We start from the raw sequence: 25235 nt of genomic DNA on the forward strand, positions 1-25235 counted from the left end.
TCAAGGCCGTATCACAGTGGAGGTTCCTTCCTCCCTTCAGAGAAAGGCACCTCTCTCCTTGATGGCCTGTTCCTTCTGCTGGGGTCTTGTTCACCAGGATCTTTCATTTAGATTGTTTTTTGCCACCGTGTCATGGCTTTCCATGCCTGTGAGACTCTCATGGACCTTTTAGCCAGATCCGAAAGTCCCAAGGGTTGATTCTGAGGCAGGAGTACTGTTTTGGGCGTTTGCCATTCTATGAGTCTGCTGTGTGTCCTACTTCCCCTGCAGGATCATTCTCTCCCTTTTAATTCTATCCTTCATTATTTGCTTACACTGGTCTTATTTGTGTAATCTCTTCGACACTTACCCCATCTTATTGATTGGTTGTGTATTTATACTTATCACTTTACCAAGTGCGTTGGCATTGGTACCTGACTCCTTGGTAAGGTTGAGTTGAAATCCCCTGGCACATTTCTAGTTCCGCCATTGGAGGTAAGTCCGAGTGAGAATGTGCCAACCTATATATCTACTCCCTCTCTTATTCCCGCTCCTATGTTTAACAGAGATCACTTTTCTGTCAATTTTAAACGCCTAAGAATGATTGTGCATTGATTACAGAGTTCAATCAGTGGTCTTATGTAGAACAAACAGAGCAACAACAACAACAGCAAAAATACTAAAAGGAATAAAATAGTAAGTTGTTCCTCAACAGTCTAGACAAGGGCTGATCATGTCATTGTCTCTCACTTCAATGGGTATCATTTTAGATGCTCGTTTAGTTGCCATCGATCAGGGAGAACATATGATATTTGTCCCTTTTGGACTGGCTTATTTCACTCAGCACAATGTTTTCGAGCTTCCTCCATTTTGTTGTAAATGCCCGGATTTCATTGTTTTTTACTGCTGTATAGTGTTCCATAGAGTACATATCCCATAGTTTCTTTATCCAGTCATCCGTTGATGGACATTTAGGTTGATTCCATGTCTTAGCTATTGCTTCACCCTATCTTCTTCCATATTCAAATTTTCAATCTGTCCTCAGCTGTCTTTTATGTGTTTCCATAGTTTTCAGCTGATATTTTAGAAAGCAGTGATGGGATGACATTCGACGAAAATATATGCATATATGTGTGTGTGTGTGTGTGTGTAACATACAGATATATATTTATAGTCACTTTTCTTTTACATTAATATCCATGTCTATAGATATAATTCCAAGAAGTGACTGACTTTAACTCTACTAATTAATTAATTAAACCGATGTAGGCATTTCATAGAGTGAAGAATGAGTTGAAAAGCAGATGTGCACCTTTTGCAGTGATCTGAATTCACAGAGTTCAATGGAACATTTTGTATTATAAATATGATTTTTTTCACATCCTGGCCACTAAGTAGATAGGTTTAGAGATTAATCAATAGAAATTTGAATGTAAGCTTCAAGAATGGGTGGGCCTCACTCTGTTGTTCATTGCTGTCTTTCCAGACATTTAATTGGTACCTGACACATGGCAGGCCCTCTGCAAGTATTTAATTAAGTGAAAGAATGATTGTACCATGAGCTTATGAGAATAGGTAAATACTGCTTTCATTTGTGACACGATTTTGAAAGGATACAGCATGATGACTATGGCATTTTATCACATATCACAGGAGACAAAAAGGAAATGATGCTTAAAATTTAATGGTGTAAATTCATGATGTGAAAGTTTTTTAATTTTTAATATAGAGAGTTTTATGGTTTAATGATTTTAGCATTACATTTAATATACCATCATCCCTGAGACTTTGTGAGTTAGAGAAAACTGATATTATCCTAATTTTACTAATGGATCTACTGAGGCACTTGAAGGATTTCTGAATTTGCCACATTTTGGCAGATTTTAAGCTAGAGTCCAGGTTCACTCTGAATTCCAGAATGCAATCCAGTTTCATAAATAGAAGCAAGATGTTTGCAATCAGAGAGATTGGTAATATTGTCTCTGTATTAGAAATGTGGGCAGTTTCCTAATTATTATATCTTTCAGAATGTTATATTCTTGCTTAATACTACTACTGAAATATAGTCAGTTGTATTTTAACATCTATTAAAATGAAATATCATTTAGTATTTATGAATTATTTAAAATATGATATGTGATTTTTATGAATTGAAGAGATGAGCAACTAACCTTCATGCTGGAAAATGGACACCCTCAAGGCCTTTTTGGAAAGGTTTGCCAACACTTGTAAGCATGGTCATTGTGTGCAGAAAGAAGTCTGGGATTGGCAGGAAGTCAGAGTTTTTTAAGAGAATATGAAAGCCCAGTAAGGTGACTTTGTTTCACTTTTTGCAAGAATATTGTAAGCAGAGACTCTGTAGTAGTCGGAGAAAAATACCTTAGAAATGCAGGAGTAAACAAGGACTTGAAATAAGATAAATTATAATTATGGTAGCATTTATTTATTCCTATTAGGAATTATTGTGTTTTTGATATTTTTTCTTCTTTACATATTCTTGAAATGTCCCTTTCAGTTTATTCAGGTACACTTAAAAATTAGAAGATTATTCATAAATTCTGGGCAGTGAGCACTGCTAAAAGAGTTTTCTTTCTTCCCTTATCACACTATTGTGATGGAAATACACAGATCAAAATCCTGGTACCATTCACTCAAGAGAAGGTAAAAAGAAGAAGAATGAGTGCTGAATTATTGGGGGGAAAAAAAAAACCTTTGACATCATGTAAGTAATCAGTGTCAGTGAGATTTCCACCTACCAGTAGGTGCAAGGTAGTTATGGGAAGGTAATCTCATATATAAATAGTCCACGGTAGTTATCCTTGTAGTCATTCATATATTTATGTGAGCTCATGCTGACTTGACTATTTAAAATATATGCTTTTAAAAAACCTGCTGTGCAGCTGAATCTAAGAATATTTTACAGAGTCTAGGAATGTTTTACTGAAATTTGGTCATATTAAGAAATGGAAAATATTGAATCACAAATTAATCAATTTCTAGTACAAATACAGTGCCAAACTATCTTTGTTTTATCCATCTCATTGGATTGCTCCATCAATACGTCGTCATCTTTAGTGCTTATTTAATCAGGACATATAATTGTTGAAGGTTTTAGGCCATTAGAAGTTTTAAATTATGAGGGAAAAAATGTAGATTTAATATGGAACTTTCCCAAGAAAATGTTTTTCATTAGAGATTGGCTTTATGTGTGTGCTTTTGGTAGTTTTTAGTCAACCTAGAGAGCTATGGGCTAGAAAACACAGAACACTTTTCTTCAAGGTATTAAATACTGTTTGAACAATACAAATAATTCAATAATAATTTTTATATATGACTCCTAATTCAAGTTCTGTTTCATCAGAACTCAGTCTCAAAAGAAGAATCTACCTCAACTAATCTACATCCTGTAAATATAGATCAAATTAATAAGCAGTCATCAAGTTTAATCTACTTCATAAAGGAGCTTGATCTTGTTTACAGTTATTTTATCAAGTGATGCTTTTATTGTTCATTCAGAATATTATGCTTACCACTACTAGATAAGATTTTTAATTAAATTGAAACATGATAAATGTTCAAAACCCTAGAGTAGGCAAAAATCATGTTGATAGGATAATTTTCGTTAATGCGAGTATTTAATTGGAATGATGGGCAGTATACTTACTGCTTGTCAGAGGACTGAGTTTTTCAATTCAGAAGGGTGTTTTTTCTTTCCAGTCCTTTAAAAGTGTTGTTTTTGAATTGACACATAGTACATCCTATGTACCTAATAGGGCCCATGTGATGTTTCCTTACCTGTGTACATATTTTTCTTTTAACTTTCAGAGAGCATAGTGGAGAGCGTCTGCTCCAGTCTACTGCAGAATCCTAACTTGAAATATAGAAAAGCATTTCCTATCAGCCTAAGATAGTGGTAGAGCCAGAATAAAACCTCTTCTCAGTACAAGAAGTGGGTTTTCAAGTAGGCACCAAGACTTTTCAGAAAACAAGGAGTGGGGAATGGCAAATATTGCCACAGCTAACAGAATTCTTTCTCTGGCAACTCTTAATTCCTTTGAGGTTATTTCTAGAAACTTTCAATCTCATTGGTTACTCCAGCTCTTTCCTTAAGGCCAAGTGAATCAGCATCAAGACCTGTAATATTTTGATTTTTCAGTATCTTCTATACTTAAAAAATCCTTTGAAGATGAAAATACCATGAAAAATGCTATTATGACTATATATTATGCCTTCCAGCATAGTTTTTTATTTAAATGCTGCAAATATTTTCCTTAGCCCATCTGTGTGGTCAAATCAATGAAACTGCTTCTGCTCTGAGTACAGAAATCTGTAACAGTAGATACAAATCATGTACTAATCCAAGACACCTATTACCAAAATCTATAATAGTCAGTGACAGTATACTGGGATTTAATATGTGGTAATAAAACATTCATGAACTTGCCCATGGTGTGTATGTGTGTGTGTGTGTGTATATATCTATAGTTTATGGCCAAGTGTTAGGAATTGCATAGTATAGGTGATTTGCTTTCTTTTTTGAGGTTATTATATCTAACATAGGCAATTAATGGGAAACTTGTGTTCCTTTGTATATCACAGTTTTCATATAGGGAGGGAATTGGGGAAATTATAAGGACTTACATTTTTTGTGGTGTCCCACTTGAATAAAAGTCTTAGTTTTTATCACTATATCTTAACAAAACACAATGCACACCTGTGTTTTTCGGTCTCTGAAACAGGCAGAAAAGTCATATATCTTCCTATACAGAATATGCCTTGTGTTAATTACTTCATAGTCTGATAAGAATAGTTACATTTTGGTCTCAACATTAGTACTTATTAATGAAATTGGTTGCAAAGTTATGTAGGTCAGTAATCTTGATTCAAGGGGAGAATTTTGTGCTTATCCTGTTGGAATTTCAAAACAATTTAAGGAAGGGCACATTAATATCTGAACAAGGCAAGTGAAGAATGAAAAACGATTTGGAGGTAACACAGAAAAGGGATGCCTTGCAAAACATATTTAGTGATGTTTCAGAGATGAGATCAATTTTCAGGGGAAAATCCTGCATGAATAAGTACAAATAGGATACTAATATGCTAACTGTGTCTGAGGAAACCCATGGAAAGTGTTTATCTATGCGTATCTAAAATGTAATTGGAAAGATGCATTTAATAATTCAGTAACAGACATTTTCATAAAAATGCTTCCTAAGAGTGTTGTATAGGAAGACAAGCCACATACAGTGATCCACATTGCACACAACAACGAAGGTAAAAATTAGAGTACGTATAACTGTGGGAGACTATATAATGGCACTCAGGCAAAAATATTCACATACTAATCCCTAGAATATACTACGTGACATGGAAAAGAAACTTTACTGAAGTGATCAAAGGATGGATGTTGAGATTGGGATGCTTTTTATGTATGGTGAATCAAAGCAATATAATCATAAGGCTCCTTACACAAAGCAGGCAGGAGAGTTGGACTTGGATAAAAAGGGGATGTGTTGATTGAATTCAGTGCTGGAGGGATATGCACTGAAAGTGCAGAGGAAGGCTGTAGCCCGGATACTGGCAGTCTCTGGAAACTGCAGAAGGCATAGGAATGGATTCTCTCCTGGAGCCTCACAACGCTACAACCCTTAGACCTCTAGAAATGTGAGATAATAAGTTTATGGTGAGTTTTGCAGGAAATTGACACAACAGAACAACACAGTACTGGAATGTGTGTGAGTATCTGGATGAGTGGAATCCAGACCCACATGCACTATTCCTGCCACAGTAAGCTGATTAGACATTCCAGGATAATCTCAAAGATGGCTGTGTGTGTTTAGGGCTGTGTTTCACCAATCACAGGTCAAATAATTAGACTGGACCTTGGAATAGTTTGTTATATATTTGTATATATTTTAATATAAGCTTTACCTAAATTTTATGTAAATCATTTAGTTTCTGTTTTTACAGAATGAAATGTTTATATTATTTGTCATTTTTAAGTTTACCAAATATAAAGAATCTGTGTTAAAAACAAATACCTTGTGAGGTTTTTAATGAATTAAAAAATATTATTCACTCTTTAATTATACTTATATTCTTTATTTTGTTCCAGTTTAGATAGTTAAATATAAATATGATATTTTGAATTAGGAGGTGAACATTTCATGTATATATGTATATATTTTACAGTATTACAACTCACTTCAGATTGATTTTGGTGAGCACCTTTTTGTATCACTATATAAAGAAGCAACATGTGAGGTACCATCAGATTTGTACTTTCCTATTTAAATCACAACTCTACTACTTACAAGCTCTTAGTACTAAAACAAAGAGTTATTAAATATATTTACATATATACATATATGTAATATATGAATGCACACAGTAACTGTATCTACCTACTGTATAAAACGTAAGATACAGGGGCCAGTGCTGTGGTGCTGTAGGCTAAGCCTCTGCCTGTGGTGCCAGCATCCCGGCTGCTCTTCTCCTGAGCCCCCTTTCTGCTTTGGCCTGTGAAAGTAGTGAAAGATGGCCCAAGTGCTTGGAGAAGAAGCTCCTAGCTCCTGTCTTTGGATGGGCTCAGCTCCAGCCATTGTGGCCATTTGGGGAATGAACCAGAAGATGGACGACTTTTCTCTCTGTCTCTCCCTCTCTCTCTAACTCTACCTCTCAAATAAATAATTAAACTTAAAAAATGTAGGATACATTCTACTCAATGAAGAATAAAAACGGCAAACTAATGAACTTAACAAATTGACAGTCTAGGACTAGTTAGATGATTTCCAAGGAGGATACCAGAAATATTCTCACTTTTGTTTCCAATTAGAAACTTACAGACACTCTCTACAAAGAAGAGTTAATAAACTTGTTTTTCAGTGTCTTAAAATGGATTACTGATTACTCTTGCTTTACTGTAAAAAATGGTGAATTTCTACATTTGTAAATATGCTGTTACAGCAGTTAATTGCATATAACATATCCTTGAGGCATATGATGAAGTTACATGGATTGCAGTACTTGGTGATTTTCAGCTGCCTCAAGTCTTCTTTGTATTCATGTGAACTGGTTATCTTTTCATTTCTACTAATCAATAGTATGGGTAGACATTCAACTGGAGATAAACTCAAACTTGTGAATAGCATGAGGATGTTTTGCAGGTTTATTTCCTTTTGTATTTTTCCAATGAAGCTCATATACAAGGAACATGGTATTTGTCAGTTTAATCCATAGATTTTGAAAAGCCAAAATCCCATTATGTTTTTAATGATGATATTACATCTCCACTACTTGTCAGAAATATCTGGTGTCACTTTCCTGTTTCATTGGTTTCTTGATTGATGGAACCATTTTATTTATTGGGCGCAAACCATGTACTTGTTCTCTTTCTAGTTACAGAGGCTACAAAGATAAATGAGGCCACCCACTGTACACAGGAATGGTACAGTTTGGGAAGCAGGTGTATGAACTCTCAGAGGAATTGTCCTGTAACTTTTAATATTTATGGTATCCAGTACTTTTGCCAGACTTTTTTTTAATATTCCAGGTTTATGTTCATTGGCCTAAATGTATAGAGTTGTTGATTGCTACAGACTGATTGACTAGTCCCTCGTACATGTTAGGTTGTCAGCAATATTAAGAAAGAAGAATGGGGCAATGCAGATAATTGCTGAACCAATTGTTTCCTTCTGGGGGTGTCTAGAATTCCCCCAGAGAATGAGAGAGAGAGATGGCATGAGTTTTGAGGACAGGAGTACAGTGGAGGAAAGAGGGAGAGTTTATCCTATGAATATTGCATGTCTCTCCTGTATTACTTGACATGTGTGTTCTGTTTTATGACTTCTTTTTAAATTTACTGTTCATTTATTAACCTTGAAATTATTTTTAAGTGCTAAAACTTAAAAGTGATCGCTGTTAAATATAAGAGTGGGAATAAGAGAGGGAAGAGATGTGCAATTTGGGACATGCTCAAGCTGACTTACCTCAAACGGTAGAGTTAGAAACATACCAGGGGATTCCAATTCAATCCCATCGAGGTGGCATGTACCAATGCCATCTCACTAGTCCCAGTGATCCATTTCAGTTCACAATTGATCATAATGATAGGACTAAGAACCAAAGGGATCACATAAACAAGAATAGTGTCTGCAAATACTAGTTGATAGAATAAAAAAGGGAGAGAATGATCTAACATGGGAAGTGAGATACACAGCAGACCCATAGAATGGCAGATGTCCTAAACAGCACTCTGGCCTCAGAATCAGCCCTTAAGGCATGCAGATCCGGCTGAAATGCCCATGAGAGTATTTCAGGCATGAAAAGCCAAGACACTCTGGGAAAAAAAAAAAAAAAAAAAAAAAAAAAAAAAAACCCTAAATGAAAGATCTCCGCGAGTGAGATCCCAGTGGAAAGAACAGGTCATCAAAGAAGGAGGTACCTTTCTCTGAAGGGAGGAGAGAACTTCCACTTTGACCATGGCCTTGTCTAAATATGATCAGAGTCGGTGAACTCAGGGGGCTTCCATAGCCTTGGCAGCTCAGGACAAGAGCCTAGGGTGATTACTGATGCCATAAACAAGAGTGTCAATTTGTTAAGTCAACAACAGGAGTCACTGTGCACTTACTCCTCATGTAGGATCTCTGTCCTTAATGTGCTGTACATTGAGATTTAATGCTATAACTAGTACCCAAACAGTATTTTTCACTTTATGTTTCTGTGTGGGAGCAACCTGTTGAAATCTTTACTTAATGTATGCTAAACTGATCTTCTGTATATAAAGAGAATTGAAAATGAATCTTGATGTGAATGGAAGGGGAGAGGGAGTGGGAAAGGGGAGGGTTGTGGGTTGGAGGGACGTTATGGGGGGGGAAGCCATTGTAATCCATAAGCCGTACTTTGGAAATTTATATTCATTAAATAAAAGTTAAAAAAAAGAAATACTAATTTTGTTAAGTATAAATTTTGAATATACATAACCTAGAGGGTATTTATGACTCTGTATGGTAATATTTGCTTCACAGTGTCTGCATGTGAATTTATGAGGAGTAGAGAAGGTTGAACTTGCACTTAGCTTTCAAGGAATCACTCAAAAAATGCATAGTTTACCTTTGGTATCATGGAACACATGGAGTGTTGTCATTCCATATGAATTTTAAACGAGGGCGAAGATTATGACTTGACTTGGGACATTCCATGAGATTTTATAAGTTTCAGGGTTTTTTTTTAAGATTTATTTATTTATTTGAAAGTCAGAGTTACATAGAGAGGAGAGGCAGAGAGAGAGAGAGAGAGAGGTTTTCCATCCACTGGTTCACTCCCCAATTTACTGTAACGGCCAGAGCTACACAGATCCGAAGCCAGGAGCTTCCCATGTGGGTGTAGGAGCCCAAGGACTTGAGCCATCTTCTACTGCTTTCCCAGGCCACAGCAGAGAGCTGGATGGGAAGTGGAGCAGCCAGGACTAGAACCAGAGTCCATATGGGATGCTGGCGCTTCAGGCAAGGGTGTTAACCCACTGCACCACAGTGCTGGCGCCCTTTTTTTTCTTTTTATGATTTATTTATTTATTTGAAAGTCAGAGTTACACAGAGAGGAGAGGCAGAGAGAGAGAGAGAGAGAGAGAGAGAGAGAGAGAGAGAGGAATTTAAATCCAAGATATCTCTACAGGTAACTGTAGATGTGTTACAGCAGATACAACTTGTAAACTGGCATAAGCATTTGACCTAGTGGTCACCGTGGCCATATTGCTTATCAGAGCATCTGGATTTGCTCCCACTCCTGGCCTTCTGCTAATGTGCACCCCGAGAGGTAGCAGGCTACGGATGAAGCACTTGGAGTCCCCCTATCCACAAGGGAGACCCTGACAACCTAACACATAGCTGGGACTACTAAGTCAGTCTGTAGCAATCAACAACACTACACATAGTGGTCAATGAATATAAAACATGGACTAGTAAAAATAAACTGAGTAAAATAATAGATACCTTAAATATAGAAAATTATATCATTCCTAAATAAATATGAACTTTAAGTGAGAACCAGTGGTTGGGAATTTCTCTCTGTCTCTTTCAATCTCTCTTTCTCTCTCTCCCGCTCCCTTTCAAATAGATAATAAAAATTTAAGGACTATTGATTAGGAAATACAACTCAGACAAAATTACATGGCATGGATTATATACATGATATGTGACAATAAAGGATTACCTAATAACTATGAAACAGTGTTGTTTTCCTTTTTGTTGTCATCAGCTATGCAAACCTCTAAGGATATTGAAAAAAAAATAAAGATGTTAAAATGTTTAAAAGAAAAATTATATAATTGTAATAATCTCTAATCTGATTTGTGATACACAGTAAGTGTAACAACTCTATTATGAGCCTTCTTTCTTTATTTTATGGATTTTTTTTATTTTTCTATATATTTATTTTTTTTTTAACTTTTATTTAATGAATATAAATTTCCAAAATACGGCTTATGGATTACAATGGCTTCCCCCCGTAACGTCCCTCCCACCCGCAACCCTCCCCTTTCCCACTTCCTATTTTATGGAATAATATTTAGGAGTACAATCTGATGTGGGATGGCTTTGATTTGCCAAAGCCTGGTGGATGAATTTGGCCAAGTTACTGAAGTTTCCTGTGCCTCAAGGAGGGTGATTGTAGTTTTCGGGATGTTGGGAAAATTGAATGAGTTAATGTGTATGAAGAGCTTAGACTATAAAGTGTTTGGCTCATAATGTTAAATATAAATTATTGTATCCCCATGGTAATATGATTATAATAACATATATATCTTTTCATTCATCTACATGCATTTGTTAATTTATTTAGCCAACATTTTCAAACACTTTTAAAGTTCTCAAAATAAAGTTGAACTTAGTTCTTTGTAATACCTGAAATTTTTACAAAATCCCTCACCTTGAGCATTTTATAGTCAGAACTACATACAATTTTAATTTTTGTATATATAAGCACAAACTACTCTTTCAGTGGCACAAAATTATGGACTTTAGGTCATTTGAACTTCTGATGACAAATGTGTAGGGCTATATTTTTGTGTTCTTTGACCATGTCTCTGTGTGATCCCTCCAAGAAGAAAATGACATGACCTGTGTCACTTCAGCATTAGTTGACATTTTCCACAACTTGGAGAATATCTAGTTTGATTCACTAAAGTTAGTCCTATGGAAAGAACTGCGAAATTAAATATCTGGTAACATCACTGATTTCAAAACAGAATGTTGTAGTAATTTGGCATTCTCCTGCACTGTAACAGGTTGACCAGCTGTAGCATTAATTCTCTAGCTCTAGTACCAGCCTGTGGTGCTGCTGCAAGAAATTGCGCTGTGTAAAAACATTGTGATTGGAATGTTTGTAAGCGCACCTGATAAACACTGCTCAGGTCTCCATGGTTGTTCTGTAGCCATGAAGTTCAATTTTCTGTGTCCATTGGCCCAACTTCAAATTTCAAAGTAATCTTGGCAGATGGCCTCAGAGAAAATATATTTAGGAAAAGAAGATGTAATGGTCCTGGATTTTAATAGTGTAACGGAAATATAATCAATATGTAAATGACAAGTTATTGTTGTGGTTTGTCGTGAATTAAATGATTCCTCTCTTATGTGTTTTAAGATTAAGACCAATGAGAAAAAAGAGGACATGTACCGTGTTTATATTTATGATATATTTGTGTTGCTTTTTACAGTATTTTGTCAGTGACGCTATATTGTGAAAATCTTGAAGTAATTAAGAATTCAATTAGAGTTTGTACTTTATGGCTTTGTAACTATTAGTGGCTTATTCTGTGTTTAACAAGATGTTACATAAGGTGGATTTATAAGAAGAGATTAATTTTTTCTCATTAAAAAAGGACATGAGCTGTGGGAGTTTGTTTTTTGACCTAATTACTACTTATCTACCTATAAAATTAATTGCCATAACCCATAATTAAGGTTTAATATTGATAAAACAATATTGAAAATTATGGGACTCTATTCCCTTGAACATAATATAACTTAATACATTGTTGATTAAAGTTTTCCAACTGTGCCTCATTATTTCCTAGATATAACCTCATTTTATTTTAAAAAGGTTATTGTAAACTTTGTTTAAATTTGGTTTCTTATAAAATGAGTATTGTGGTTACTAAGACTAAGTAATTGTTGATGTTAGGACCATTTGGTGTATTACAATTTCACTATAAGATAATAGTGAGTAATAAATGAAAAATAAATTCTACAGTATATTTTATTTGGTATGGAATTAATTATGCTATCTGAAAAAGGCATGCCGTCATTTTACACCTTGTTATGTACACAATTTGTTTTTATAGTCTGCACAATTGCAGAATGGTAACTATAAGCCCCAGTGAGACAGTTCTCTATTTGTATTATCACAATTTTCTAACTAGATCATTGTAAGTGTGACTTCAGAATAATATTTGACACACATAGTTTTGCACTTAGGTTACTCTTAATTCCCAGTTAAAGTGCTATGTTTTTAAGACTCTGTGATTTTCAAATGTTTGTCCAAAAAAAAAAAAAAAACTATGTCTAATGGAACAAGCTGGTTCATAGGTTCTTTTTATTAAAAAAGATGAAATCTCTCTAGAGCTAGTGACATTTAAAGCCAGATTTTTGTGAAATGGTCATTTTAAAACTTCACTGAGATCATATATCAAAAGATCTACTTGCAGGCTTTTAAGATGAAGTGATTGTAGGTTTTTGAATGAATGAGCAGATTGAATTTTTATTTGAGAAAGAAACCTTTAAATGCCCTCTTTCTTTTGTAGAGACCATGGGTACCAGGTGTGTTGCGAGTGCATTATAGTAATTTTCCTTGGTCCAGTAGTCTCAAATGGCAACATAATAAGAGTATAAAGATATAATAGATATTTGCAGCTTATAGACTGCATATATTCTAAGAAATGTAAAATATACTAAATACATAGATTTGTGTGTGTGTATTTTACAATACTGTCCTGTTAACAATTTTAGATATGTACATAGGATAATTCAACAACTGCATTTCTGACTTACTTTAGGAAAGCTATGTACTCATTTCCTTATCTTCAAGTGATAGACGCATACTCTAAAACAAATATAGGAAAGGGATCATTTTATGTATTTCATTAAAACTGCTATCAAAAACATCAATCTACACATGACGTTCCTTTCTTTTTCTGTTTCCCTCTTGTATGTTCTCTGTATGTGTGTGTGTGTGCAGAGAGAAATTATCTATATGTACATTTATTTAAATATACATATCATTAGCATATATGATAATCTTAGCACAGATGTGTGCATGTGTGTATGTAAAGAAAGAATTATCTAAACACACATTTCTTTAAATATGCATTTAGCATATGTACATATACATATGCATACATAAAATCCACAGACTAGTGTGTGTGTGTAGTCTCTGGGAAGATTTTAATTGGAATTGTTATCATGAGTGTATACTTGGGTACACTTAGGAAAAGCAGGAATAAAATTACTATGTCAATATCAATGTAATTTCATCTTGGAAAACGTAAGTTACAGATAATGGGTTGGATTTATGTTTTGTGGTGTTCCAGAATATAATGTCTCTGAAATTTCTATCACTGTATCTTACTTTAATGTTATTTGGGAAATGTCTTCCAATTTAATCCATTCTCCTTTTCCATCTTCTTTTATGAAGAAATGAAAGAAAATTTTATGGAGAGCGAAATCAGAGACAGTAGATCTAAAACCTGTACCTTCTTTGTTATCATTTCAAAAGTCTATTCTTTACTCAGATAATGTATTTGAATTTCAAAATACACTCAAGTTTTTTTTTATCATTTTATTCCTATATATGCAATTGTTTTTATCTGTATAAATTTGAAATTATATATATATGTATTATGCTTTAAAATATATTTCAGTAGCCCTCATTTTGTTTGGGGTGATAGAATATAGACTAAAAACCAGTTCTTTACTTTCTACCCCATAAATCTCTAGACTTATTAAATACTTAAATAGCTATTTTTGTTTTAATAACCTCTGATGTACATATTCAGCAGTACATCATGTACGTATTCAGCATGTACTAAATTCACATGTAACTTTATCTGTATTGTGCTGTGTCATAAATACGTTGGAAGTATGTCATTGTGAGTATGTCTATATGAGAATTAAACAATTATGCCAATGGATGGCAAATAGTGGTAGCTGCTTTTGGCATGGGAGAGTACAAACAGGTAAGGTAGGAGACTTGACTGGTCCATGTGACAGTTTATTTGATAACTGGAAAGTACAACCATGTGTTACATATTACATATAATTTATTAGCTTTAAATCCTACAGAAGTAACTTATTCATAATAAAAAATTAAAGATCATTCTATATTCCAGGAATTTTCAAGACACAGGAGATAAGCAGTGAATCGGATAGCCAGAAGGGACAGTGAAGAAATAAACATTATTTCAGGCAGGGCCAAAATAAAGAAAATAATGGAGCTATTGAATGATAGATTAGTGTGTAAATATAGCTTGTTTCTAAAAATACAACTGATGCTTTTCAAAGACCTGAATAGACTGAAGAGAAATTCATACAGAATTCAGGAAGTATGTTCTCAACAAAGAGACATACATGTGTCAAGTTCCCAAGGCAGGAAAAACTGAGAGTGTTCATGAGTAACACAGGGAACCAAGGACAGTAGAGGAGATGCGTTTGGCGATTCAGGTAGAGGGCAGAACATTTGTGGTGTACTGTACCACGTTGCCGTTTTGAGCATAGTGATGACATGACCAAGACGGTGTGAAGAATGACACACTGATTATACTTAGGAGAAATCACTGAAGGTGTGCAAGGTGTGAGAGTTCAGTCAGAAGGGAGATCACAGTGTCTTCAACAAAGCAGTAGTTGTACATTTTAAAAAGTCAGAAGCTCTCAAAAGGACTTAGCAGGCAAGAGTGAACAGCACATAAGTGTTTCTAATTAAATGGAGATGTTAGCTTGATTAGAATAAATTGCATTATGTTTGAATGAACCAGGATATCAGTTTACCAAAATATACTAAAGGGTCAGGAAAATATCAAATATCAGGAGCAAAAAAATTCCTTAAGTGCAGGAAGACAAACGTGGTCACAAAGATCAGGATAACATGCAATATCGACCCAGGTTCCAGCTATACATATTTAAGTTTATACAAGTCCATTAAAAATTAATCTTCCTTGATGTTCTCTGAATTTTACCAGTAAAATGATTCCACTGGCATCTTTGTTAAAAGTGAGACCCTTTGATCTTAGTCGGACCTACTGTGTCAAAATTTCCAAGAAAGATATGTAGTAATCTGTACTTTGGGGTATACTAGCCTAGACTCACCTAGGTCACTAAAGGCCTCTAAGTATGATAAATTGCACATGGCAGAGAAAAACATGGCTCCAGCTGTCAGTTACTGATGGCGCACTTTCAAACAGTGGAGATGCAGTTAAGATATATGTAGGTTTTTACACTTAAATTTTAATTCCATGTGTTATAAACATTTTGAAATATCCTCATACAGCTGATGACAGAGCTTTCTATACTACTGCTTTTTGCCATTTAGGTGTTAAGGTTGCTGCAAAATATCCTTATCAGTAACTTGCACATGGGGTAACACTTTCTAAATAATTAGTCATGCATGAACATTTAGACAAGTGGATGGCAGATGTGGGAGCCGAGGGAGACTCTGTTTGAAAGGGAGGTTACAGGTAAGTAAGGTAACGAGGGTAGAATGATCCATGGAGTGATTGATAAGAGCTGGCAATGTCAGGGTATACTTATGTAGCTTAACATAGATGGAAACATGAAGAAATACTTACAGATATACCTGAGTTAATGTATTCATTTGCTTGTTCTGTCAGCCTAGAAGTATTAGCATCTCAGTTGCAAGGAGCACACTAGCACCCAGATCTGGGTTTCTGATGCCCTTCTCCAATAAAGAAATCAATGTTCCTTAAAGAAATGACTCCTTCTAGGAATGGGGCAGTAGATAAGCAACATGACCTTGGAGTGTCTTGTGTATTTCAAGAATTAAGAACAGAGAAAACTAACAAACGCAGCTTTCAAAAGCTGAAGGACTGCCAAAGAAAAAGGATCTGTGAAGGAACTTCTAGTGGCCAAAAACTAACAGTTTGAAGAACAAAATAAGATATTAGATTATAAATCAATGTATTATAAAACTCCATGACTCCATGTTGATGTCAATTTATGATTAAATATATTTTAAAATGAGAAAGAAAAGATAAATGTAGTGTACAAATTTCCTAATAAATTAAGTGGACACTCCATCCTCACAAAGGCAGATCATAAATCTCTACTCCTTCGATGTGAACTGCATCTAGTGACTTCTATAGGGTAAAGTGTGAGAAGCTGGAAAAAAGATAACTGCGATGGAGAAACTTAGAAATATTACCTCAGTATTGTGATCTACATTAATAGAACCTTGATGTTATACAGATCACAGGTACTCTTGATGTGATGTAATGGGAATAATAACTTGCCTCTGTGATTTCCCCCCCAAAAAACTCACTATCCTAGTATAATCATTACCAAAAAAATTAATTCCAGTTATGGGACAGTCTGTAAAATATGTGATCAATATGTCTGTAAACTGTCAAGGTCATTCATTTAAGGAGAGTCTGAAGACTGTCATAGCTGAGAAGAGCATAAAGAAAGATGATGACCACAAATAATGTGGTGTCCTGGCTGGGGCTCTGAGACAGAACACGGAGGAAACTAAGGGCATCTGAATAAGGGCTTCAGTTACTAAGTCAGTAGTGGTCATTATGATAGATACACTATAATAATGTAATATGTACCTAATATAGCACTCTGGGTATGAGATATGTGGGAACTTAATAGTCTTCTCTTTTTAATCAGTATATCACATCAATTCAAAAGGTAATTTAAAATATTCAAACAGACAAGAATTAGTCTGTAATGAGAACTGTTACTAGTCTAAAGGATTAGGTTCTTACAAGTTATACCGGTACCAAAAATCAGATCCTATATGGAAGTTATACTACAGAAAAATCCAGTACTAAAACTTGGGAGTCATGTAAATCATTTTGTCTCTCTACAAATTTGTATCTTTGACAGTTTTTGTATTATTCAAGAACAGGAATCAGTCTATAATTTGACATCATCCAAAACCATTTTATAGGCAGACGTGCTCTGTTATTCTTGTTTGATGTCAGATTTAATAGAAGTTTGAGTGGGCAGAGAATGAGCAAGAGGTATCAGTGAGGGAGAGAGGTAGGATAAACTGAACGTGTCCCCAGTACTGAAAGATCTATGCACAGTTGATTGGCTTTGCTGTGGTGGGGTCCTGCGTGGGAGCGGCCGTACCCCCACTTTGATCACCTTTTCTCAAGCAATGTGGACATGCTCTTGTCACAAAGGAAGTTATTCCTGAACTATTCTAAGATCAAAAGTAATCTTCTCCCATTTTGAACCATTATTTTAAAGAATATTTTAGGCCCTGAGAAAACCAACTTTGGAAAACAGTGGCATTTGTTAAGCGATTTTTGAAAGCTAAACAATTCAGGTTTCACTTTGATGGACACGAGTAATTCACTAAATATTCCACTTTGAGCTGGTTGTATCTGTATTTGCAGTTATTCGATAGCTTAACTTTGAAATGGTTGATTATTTTGTGAAAGAATAGATTGTTTTAAAATAAAGCACAATTCACAAACTAAGATTATCCTTACATGTACATCGAAGATGGACCAAAATGGTTTAGAATGGTACATGATGATGTATGTATTTGCCATTCAGTTATTCATCCATCCGTCCATTCAGAATGGTTTAGTAAATTATTATGTGCCAAGTAATAGTCTTTCCCTGGAAATATAGCAGTGAACCAAACCAAATAAATACTTGCCTTCATGGAGCATATGTGTTAAATGTGATTCATGAATAGAAAGGTTGTAATACCAGAAGTCTTGTCAAGGAAAACTGGCATTTGTCTCTGAAAAATATATCCTGTTCAAGGGATGTTTGCACCATAATGAAGTGAAAAAGAATGTGGAGGAATTTTAATCTTTAGTAAAAGAATTAATCTTTATATAATGCATAATATATATATATGGAGAGTAAGTTAATTTGTGATTAAATTTATGACAAAATATTTACTACTAGACAAAACACATTAAAAGAATCGATTGCCTTCCTTAATCCTTTGTTACTGTTTCTATTTAAGGAAACTCGCTGTTTTGCTGCAGATGCTACCTTGAAGTAGGCAGCTCATAGCTCACTCTTCCACATTGCTGTGTCTCAGGGTGCAGCATCCTCAGAGCTGAACACGGCATGACTCCTCCCTGAGGGGGAATCTGTGATGCCCAAATCTGACTGTGAGAGCTGCCTTTCAGTTACAATTTCCAAGAAAGTAAACTGCAATATCAGTATCACTCTTAGGCAGTCATTTCTTTTCATGTTCAGATAATTTTATAGAACTGTCCATGGTTAAGGCAGCAAGACAAGAGCAAAGCATCATTCACCCAAATGTCAACAGGTTCTGAAATGAAAAGAATGAACATATGCATTAAAATGCAAAAACGCTGTCACCCTTTTATAAGTATATAAAACACCAGTTAACTCATTTTGTCTCTTACAAATTATATTTATTTCTGTGTATCTTATTTTCCCTGAAAGACAAATGTACCCTGAGTTTCATTAAGTTTTTGTCATTGATCAAAACTAACAAATTTTAAACATTATGAATATCTACTCTTGAATTTTTACATCTGTTCATTTTGTAAGCATGTGTTGACTGTTGCACTATACCAGAGACAATTGTAGATACTAAAGATACCACAGAATGAAACAAATGATATCCCTACCATTGTACAGTCTATGTTATAGTTGGAAGGGTTAAAAAGAAAGTAAAGGTAAGATATATAAGGGTATTTCAAAATGTTCATATAAAGTGAAATTAAAAGATTGGTTTAGTTTGATTTAGAATATTTTTGAAAACCATGCATATGAGAGATATTCAGAAAGTTCATAGAAATGTGTATTATGTAAATGTATGTATTTTTCAAAATTTCAAGATTTTTTGAATGCAAATAAACAAATTTTTAAAAATCAGTTTTATTGAAGAGAGAGAGATCCCCTTGCTCCTTTCACGCACAGTAGCCAGTGCTGAGTCAGACCAAAGCCTGAATACCTCAATCCAGGTCTCCCATGTAAATGGCAGGAGCTTAGTTACTTTACCCATCACCATTGCCTATCAGGGTCTGCATTAGAGGGAGCTGGAATCAGGAGGCAGGGCCAGGACTTGAACCCGGCCACTGGGCTGTGCAATGTGGCTGTCCCAGTTGATGTCTGAGCAGAGGAAACATGAGTTGATTTTGCTGCTGTTTAAAAATCATCAGCTTACCTCCTTCACTTTCACACTGCTGTTGGGTTTCAGAGGACACCAGTACGCATTGCTCTTGCGGTCTATTGCTCAAAGTGGAGCCTCTGCTTTGGTTGCCTTTTCTAGGGGTGTTAGAAAGGTTAAACATGACCGGTTGTCTGAACAAGGTTATATTTAAAATTTAACCTCACTAGTTGTTGGTTAATACTCTGATCAGGCTATGCCCTAGATTCTACACGACTCACTATGCCTGATTTTTAAATACATAGCACGGATGACTGGACCATGATGGTTTTCTTACATCTTTTATGAAAGCTGAGATCTGACAGCTAGAGGACATCGGCATCAGCAAAAACTATTCATCAATACCCTGCATTGTGGTTAAACCAAGAAGGTCTATGCAAACTCAACAAATTGATAAATACAGACCTTGATTTCAATATCCAGATGTTTTGTGAACTCAGAATATCCAGACCTGTCTGAAATAGCATATACAGCTTTTTCCTATTTTCATGAGGAAAGTAGTCATCTAAAAGACACTGTAAGAGAAATTGGTGTACACACTGATTGTGTGTGTGTTTTCTCATGAAATATTAGGGTAAAATGGAAAGCAAAGAAAATGTTTCATCTATTTGCTATAGATTTCAATACATAGTACACATTTAATAGCATTTTGAAGGAAACTCTCACTAAATGTAACACATAAATTTATTAATGGTTGCAGGACCCATGTGTTTCAAAACTAATAAATATGTTAAAGAGCCTTAAAGTTGTGGAAATGTGGTAATGTATGTAATTATGAATGCATTAGCATCATGGGGAATCTTACATATTCTATAAATTTTACAAACATAAAAGATACATGTAAGGCTACAGAAACCTTCTTCATTTTCCAAAAAAGTATAATAATCTGTCTGTATTTCTGAACTTCTAAAGAGAAAATTAAGGCAACATTCTGTTACTACAGTTTTATTATAAAAAAAATCCTCAGAATATTTACCTGACTTACATTTGTAAATCACTTCATAATATACTCACATAGAGAAAGTTAAGTAGTTACCATGTTAAAAGAAAGTGTCACTGTTTGGGTTTTGTATTACACTATATTCTAAAAGTGTTAATATTTGCAATAGGGAGAACAAGATACAATCTCAGGGATTCTATTAATCAAGTTTCTTTTTACTTGTATTGTTTTGCAGCCCCCTCGCCAGTCACCAACGTGAAGAAGGGGAAAATTGCCAAAAACAGCATCTCTCTGTCTTGGCAAGAGCCAGATCGCCCCAATGGAATCATCCTAGAATATGAAATCAAATATTTTGAAAAGGTGGGACTAATAGAATGAAAATTGTCCTTTCTTCCCTGTCTCTCATTTCAGCAGCTGCAATTACCCAATTTGTAGAAGAGTATGTTGCAGTTTCATGTGTGAATCGATGACAATTGATTCTCCGGGCACGACTATGGAGGCTACAAGTGTACAAGGAGTGCTCTGCACATGCTCTTCCACTGCAGATAGCTTTTGCTGCCTGTGTGCTGTGGTGTAGTCCAACACTGGCTTAACTAGATTTCCCAGCACTAAAAAGATGAAACCACAGGGCGTTTTGAAAGTATGCCTAACACTTAAGCTGCTGATCTTCAGTAGTGACAGCACGTGCTATGGGGAAAACCATACCTGCATCTAGCCAGTAAAAGGACATAAATCCCACTCTGTTCAGGAAGAACTGACCAAATAGGTGCACATCCAACACATGAGGGACCTACAGAAAGTTCATGGGACGTGCACCTTATGAAACAGTGCTCATAGATTTCAGAAAATCGTTGCATCAAAATAAAATTACCTTTTAATTCCATTTTTCTTAAAATTTTTGTTGGATTTATATTCATAAGACAGTTCATATTTAAAGTACATATTGAAAAAATTATTACTAGGATAAAAGAAAATTTAGTGGCATAGTAATGCCCTTCCATATTTTTTGTAAAGATCCATAAGACACATCTGACACTGTGTTATGCGTTACTTTTCATTTGGGAGATTCAAAATCAAATATGGGTGCCTCATATTCCCTATAGTTCCTTGCTATTCTCTTCTTCCCTGACTTGTCTCTTTTGTTCAACCTTCCCTGTTTTAACATATGGTAGTTGCAGCCTAAAGGGAATAATCATCCCCTTTCCTCTCTTTTATTCCACAGCCCTGTGAGCTATTGATAGAGTTATGCAAATGGATGCTAAAGATGGGGTTGGAACTTGCAGAGCTGACCTAGAGTGTGTGACTTAGAAATGGAGCCAACTGTGCCCCATTCCACTGTGATCTATATGCAGCCTGCATCTGAAATGTGCTCTGGAGAACAATCTGACAGTGCTCAAAGAGGCACAGTAGATGGATGCCCTTGCCAGCCTCTAGAAACCATTGTATCCCTCATTTCCCCTATACATGCAACCTTGGATATTTTCACTTCCACTATTCGACATATGCATGACTCTCATTCTGTGTATACTATTTAAGAAGAGCAAATATTTAAATGCTTTTAAGTTAGTACACTTTTTTTTTTATTTGACAGGTAGAGTTATAGACAGAGAGACAGAGACAGAGACAGAGAGAAAGGTCTTCCTTCTGTTGGATCACCCGCCAAATGGCCGCTATGGCCAGCCCTGCACTGATCCGAAGCCAGGAGCCAGGTGCTTCTTCCTGGTCTCCTCTGCGGGTGCAGGGGCCCAAGCACTTGGGTCATCTTCCACTGCCCTCCCGGGCCATAGCAGAGAGCTGGACTGGAAAAGGAGCAACCTGGACTAGAACCTGGCACCCATATGGGATGCTGGCATCACAGGCGGAGGATTAACCAAGTGAGCCACGGCGCTGGCCCCAAGTTGGTACATTTTAATAGAGTTACTCAACAAACTGAGGGAGGAGATCATTTCCCTTAATATTTCTTCCAGTGAATTTTATCCATGTTGTGCAATTATTTTCTTTATCCATTAATTTTTTTGAATTAATTTATTTAAGTAGGGATTGTTTCTACTGAAGTTACATTTAATGCTGCAAAACTACAGCAGTTTGCAAAGCTCAGTAAGCAACGATGATTTCGAAAAAGAAACCAAGATTTCCATATATATATATATCACCTGTGATATGTTTAAAAAGAGCAAAATCTTTATATAATAGATAATTATTAACTCCACTTAATCACTGTTTGCTTTTTTACATGAAGATGCTAATTCCCAGACCTTTTTGTCAAACCTGGTTATTGAACACACTGTATGAATAAAATACATGTACGTATCTTTTAAGACTTTCAAGAAAGAAAAAAAAAAAATGGGACCATGGGGTTTTCATACCGTGAATTGAGATGACAGGTCTGGATGGATCTCTGGAGCTCATTTTGAACCTGCAGACACCACTTGTTTTAGTGGATGGCTTTTGGCCAGACACAGGTGGCAGAGTTTTCCAGGGCACATGCGCTTGCCAGCTGGCGTTCCTGCCTTGCACTGCTCGCCTCTAATGGAGGTCACTGGGCTTCTCTGCTCTGGCGTGGTGATGGGCCCCTTGCCATCTCTTAATTAAAGGCAGAGGAAGAGGGAAGCTGCCCCTTGGCAGAGTGTTTGCCAGCTGGCTGGGGCTGCGGAGGCCCGCCCCTCCCCGCGTGGGAACAGTGTTTGCAGAGCAGCTGGGGAATGCAGCTCATTTGCTCAGCTGGGGCACAAAGCTGCAAAAGCCACTGCCCTGAGCCAGGAATTGGCATCCAGGTGGTTGTGGGTGTTGACGACATGTATAGAGGGTTTGTAATGGGAAAAAAAAATTTAACAGGTGAGTAGGTTAAAGGACAGGAACAGAAGTAAATTCTGGAACACACTTAGATCACCCACAAAATCAATTCATTCATTTTCATCCCTTACGTAGATGCTTGGCTAAATTCTCTTCTCTAGTACAGTATTCAGCTAACTCAGAGATGAAATGTACAATTAGATTCTAACTAACATATATATATATATAACATTGATATACAATTAGATTCTAACATATATATAACATTAATTAATGTTATAATATATAACATTATATATATAACTCTAGTATATAACTTTAATTGTTAGAGTGTTGTCTAATATTTGCAGTTGGTACTTAATCATACACTATTACAAGGAGTGCCATAACTGGTTTCTTTGTAATGTTTTTCACCTATTCACAGAAGTATCAGTTTCAATACATTCTACAGAATATATTCATTATATGTTTAATGGTTAATGTTTATAGCCATACCAATTTTTATACATTGTCTTGATTTTTACTTTTCTCTTTTTTAAAAAAAAAAGATTTGTTTATTTAAAAAGCAGAGAGAGAAAAAAAAGAGAGAGATCTTCATCCACTGGTTCACTCCCCCAAATGGCCACAACAGCCATGGCTGAGCCAGGCTTGAGCCAGGCTTAAATACTTTCCAGTTTTCCCATGTAGGTGGCAAAGGCCCTAGGATTTGGGCCATCATCCAGTACTTTCCCAGGCTCATTAAGCTGAGAACTGGATGAGAAGTTGAGCAGCTGGGTCTCAAAGATGAGATGCCAGCATGGAAGACAGTAGTTTAACCTGCTGAGCCACAACACTGGCCCCTGATTTTTACTTTTCAGTGGAAGATTTTACCAGCATGCTGTGGAGTTAAGAATAATCAAATTCCACAAGAACTGACTACATTGTACAGGCTGTGCTTTGAGCTACATCTGTGAACTGTATTTTATTCTCCCGCAGAAACTCTTGATCGATAATCTCCATTTCACAGAGGCATAAACTGAGGTTCAGAATTCTGTACTCACATCTCTCTTGACACCTACTTAGTTAATGATGTGTCTGGAATTCTAATGCTGTTATTCCTTTTAAAACTGTTATTTATTTTTAAAAAAACCTTCTTGTTTTACATTGTAAATGTTACTATTTTGTTAAAATCATTATGATATAAAATATGTCAGAATCATATTTTAGTTTTGAGCAAATTTTTAACCACGTTAAATCTCTCTAAATAAATGAGAATAGTATCAGCAGACATTTAATCATTTCTTACTGAAAATATTTCTGCAACATAGCTGAACTGATAATTATATTATTGAGCAATAATATTTATTCTAATATTGAGAAGTAATAAACCTTATCATCAGGTTTATTCATTAATAAACCTGAGCTTTGCCAGGACTCTCCATATGTTATAGAAGCTTCTTACAAGTTTTAGAAGAAATACATCAAGAAATTATCTGGGGGGCCTGCGCTATGGCGTAGTGGGTAGAGCCACCACCTACAGTGCCAGCATCCCATATGGGCTTCGGTTCGAATCCAAGCTGCTCCACTTCTGATCCAGCTCTATGCAATGGCTTGGGAAAGCAGTAGAAGATGGCCCAAGTGCTTGGGCCCCTGCACCCATGTAGGAGACACAGAGGAGGCTCCTTGCTCCTGGCTTCTGTTTGGCACAGCTCTGGTCGTTGGACCTTTTTGGGGATGAACCAGCAGATGGAAGACCTCTCTCTCTCTCTCTCCCCCTCCCTCCCTCCCTCCCTCCCTCTGCCTCTCTGTAACTCTGTCTTTTAAATAAATAAATAAATATTTTTTTTTTTTTTAAGAAATTGGCTTTTTACTGCTGTATATAGAAGACATAATAGACAGTAGAAGATCAATGCATGGAGTGAATGAAGAAACTAGCTGATGTACTAAAGTTTTGTAGGTCTTAATTACCTTCTTAAAGTCTTTCTAATAATAAATTAATCTGCCCATTGAAACCTAAAGTTCAATCATTTGCCTCGAATGAGTGAGAAACACATATTTGGTTTTGAAATTAAAGCATATTTATTTAGAGAGAAATTTGGATATACTTATCTCTAAGAAATAATTTCCTACGTTAGAACACTAAAAG

The 25235-nt window shown here is 35.7% G+C and overlaps 1 protein-coding gene across 14 annotated transcripts in view; it reads left to right on the forward strand.

Moving 5' to 3' along the window:
- EPHA5 (EPH receptor A5) overlaps positions 1–25235 on the forward strand; it is a 366701-nt gene that overhangs the window by 233274 nt on the left and 108192 nt on the right. For all 14 annotated transcript variants that reach the window (XM_017347528.4, XM_017347529.4, XM_008267805.5 and 11 more), the window contains one exon: positions 20553–20677. In XM_017347528.4, the coding sequence (XP_017203017.4) occupies positions 20553–20677 (125 nt within the window). The remainder of the gene's footprint in view (positions 1–20552; positions 20678–25235) is intronic.

Source organism: Oryctolagus cuniculus, chromosome 8, assembly GCF_051225735.1.
Source record: "Oryctolagus cuniculus isolate XC-2025 breed Fujian yellow rabbit chromosome 8, ASM5122573v1, whole genome shotgun sequence".
Taxonomy (NCBI): domain Eukaryota; kingdom Metazoa; phylum Chordata; class Mammalia; order Lagomorpha; family Leporidae; genus Oryctolagus; species Oryctolagus cuniculus.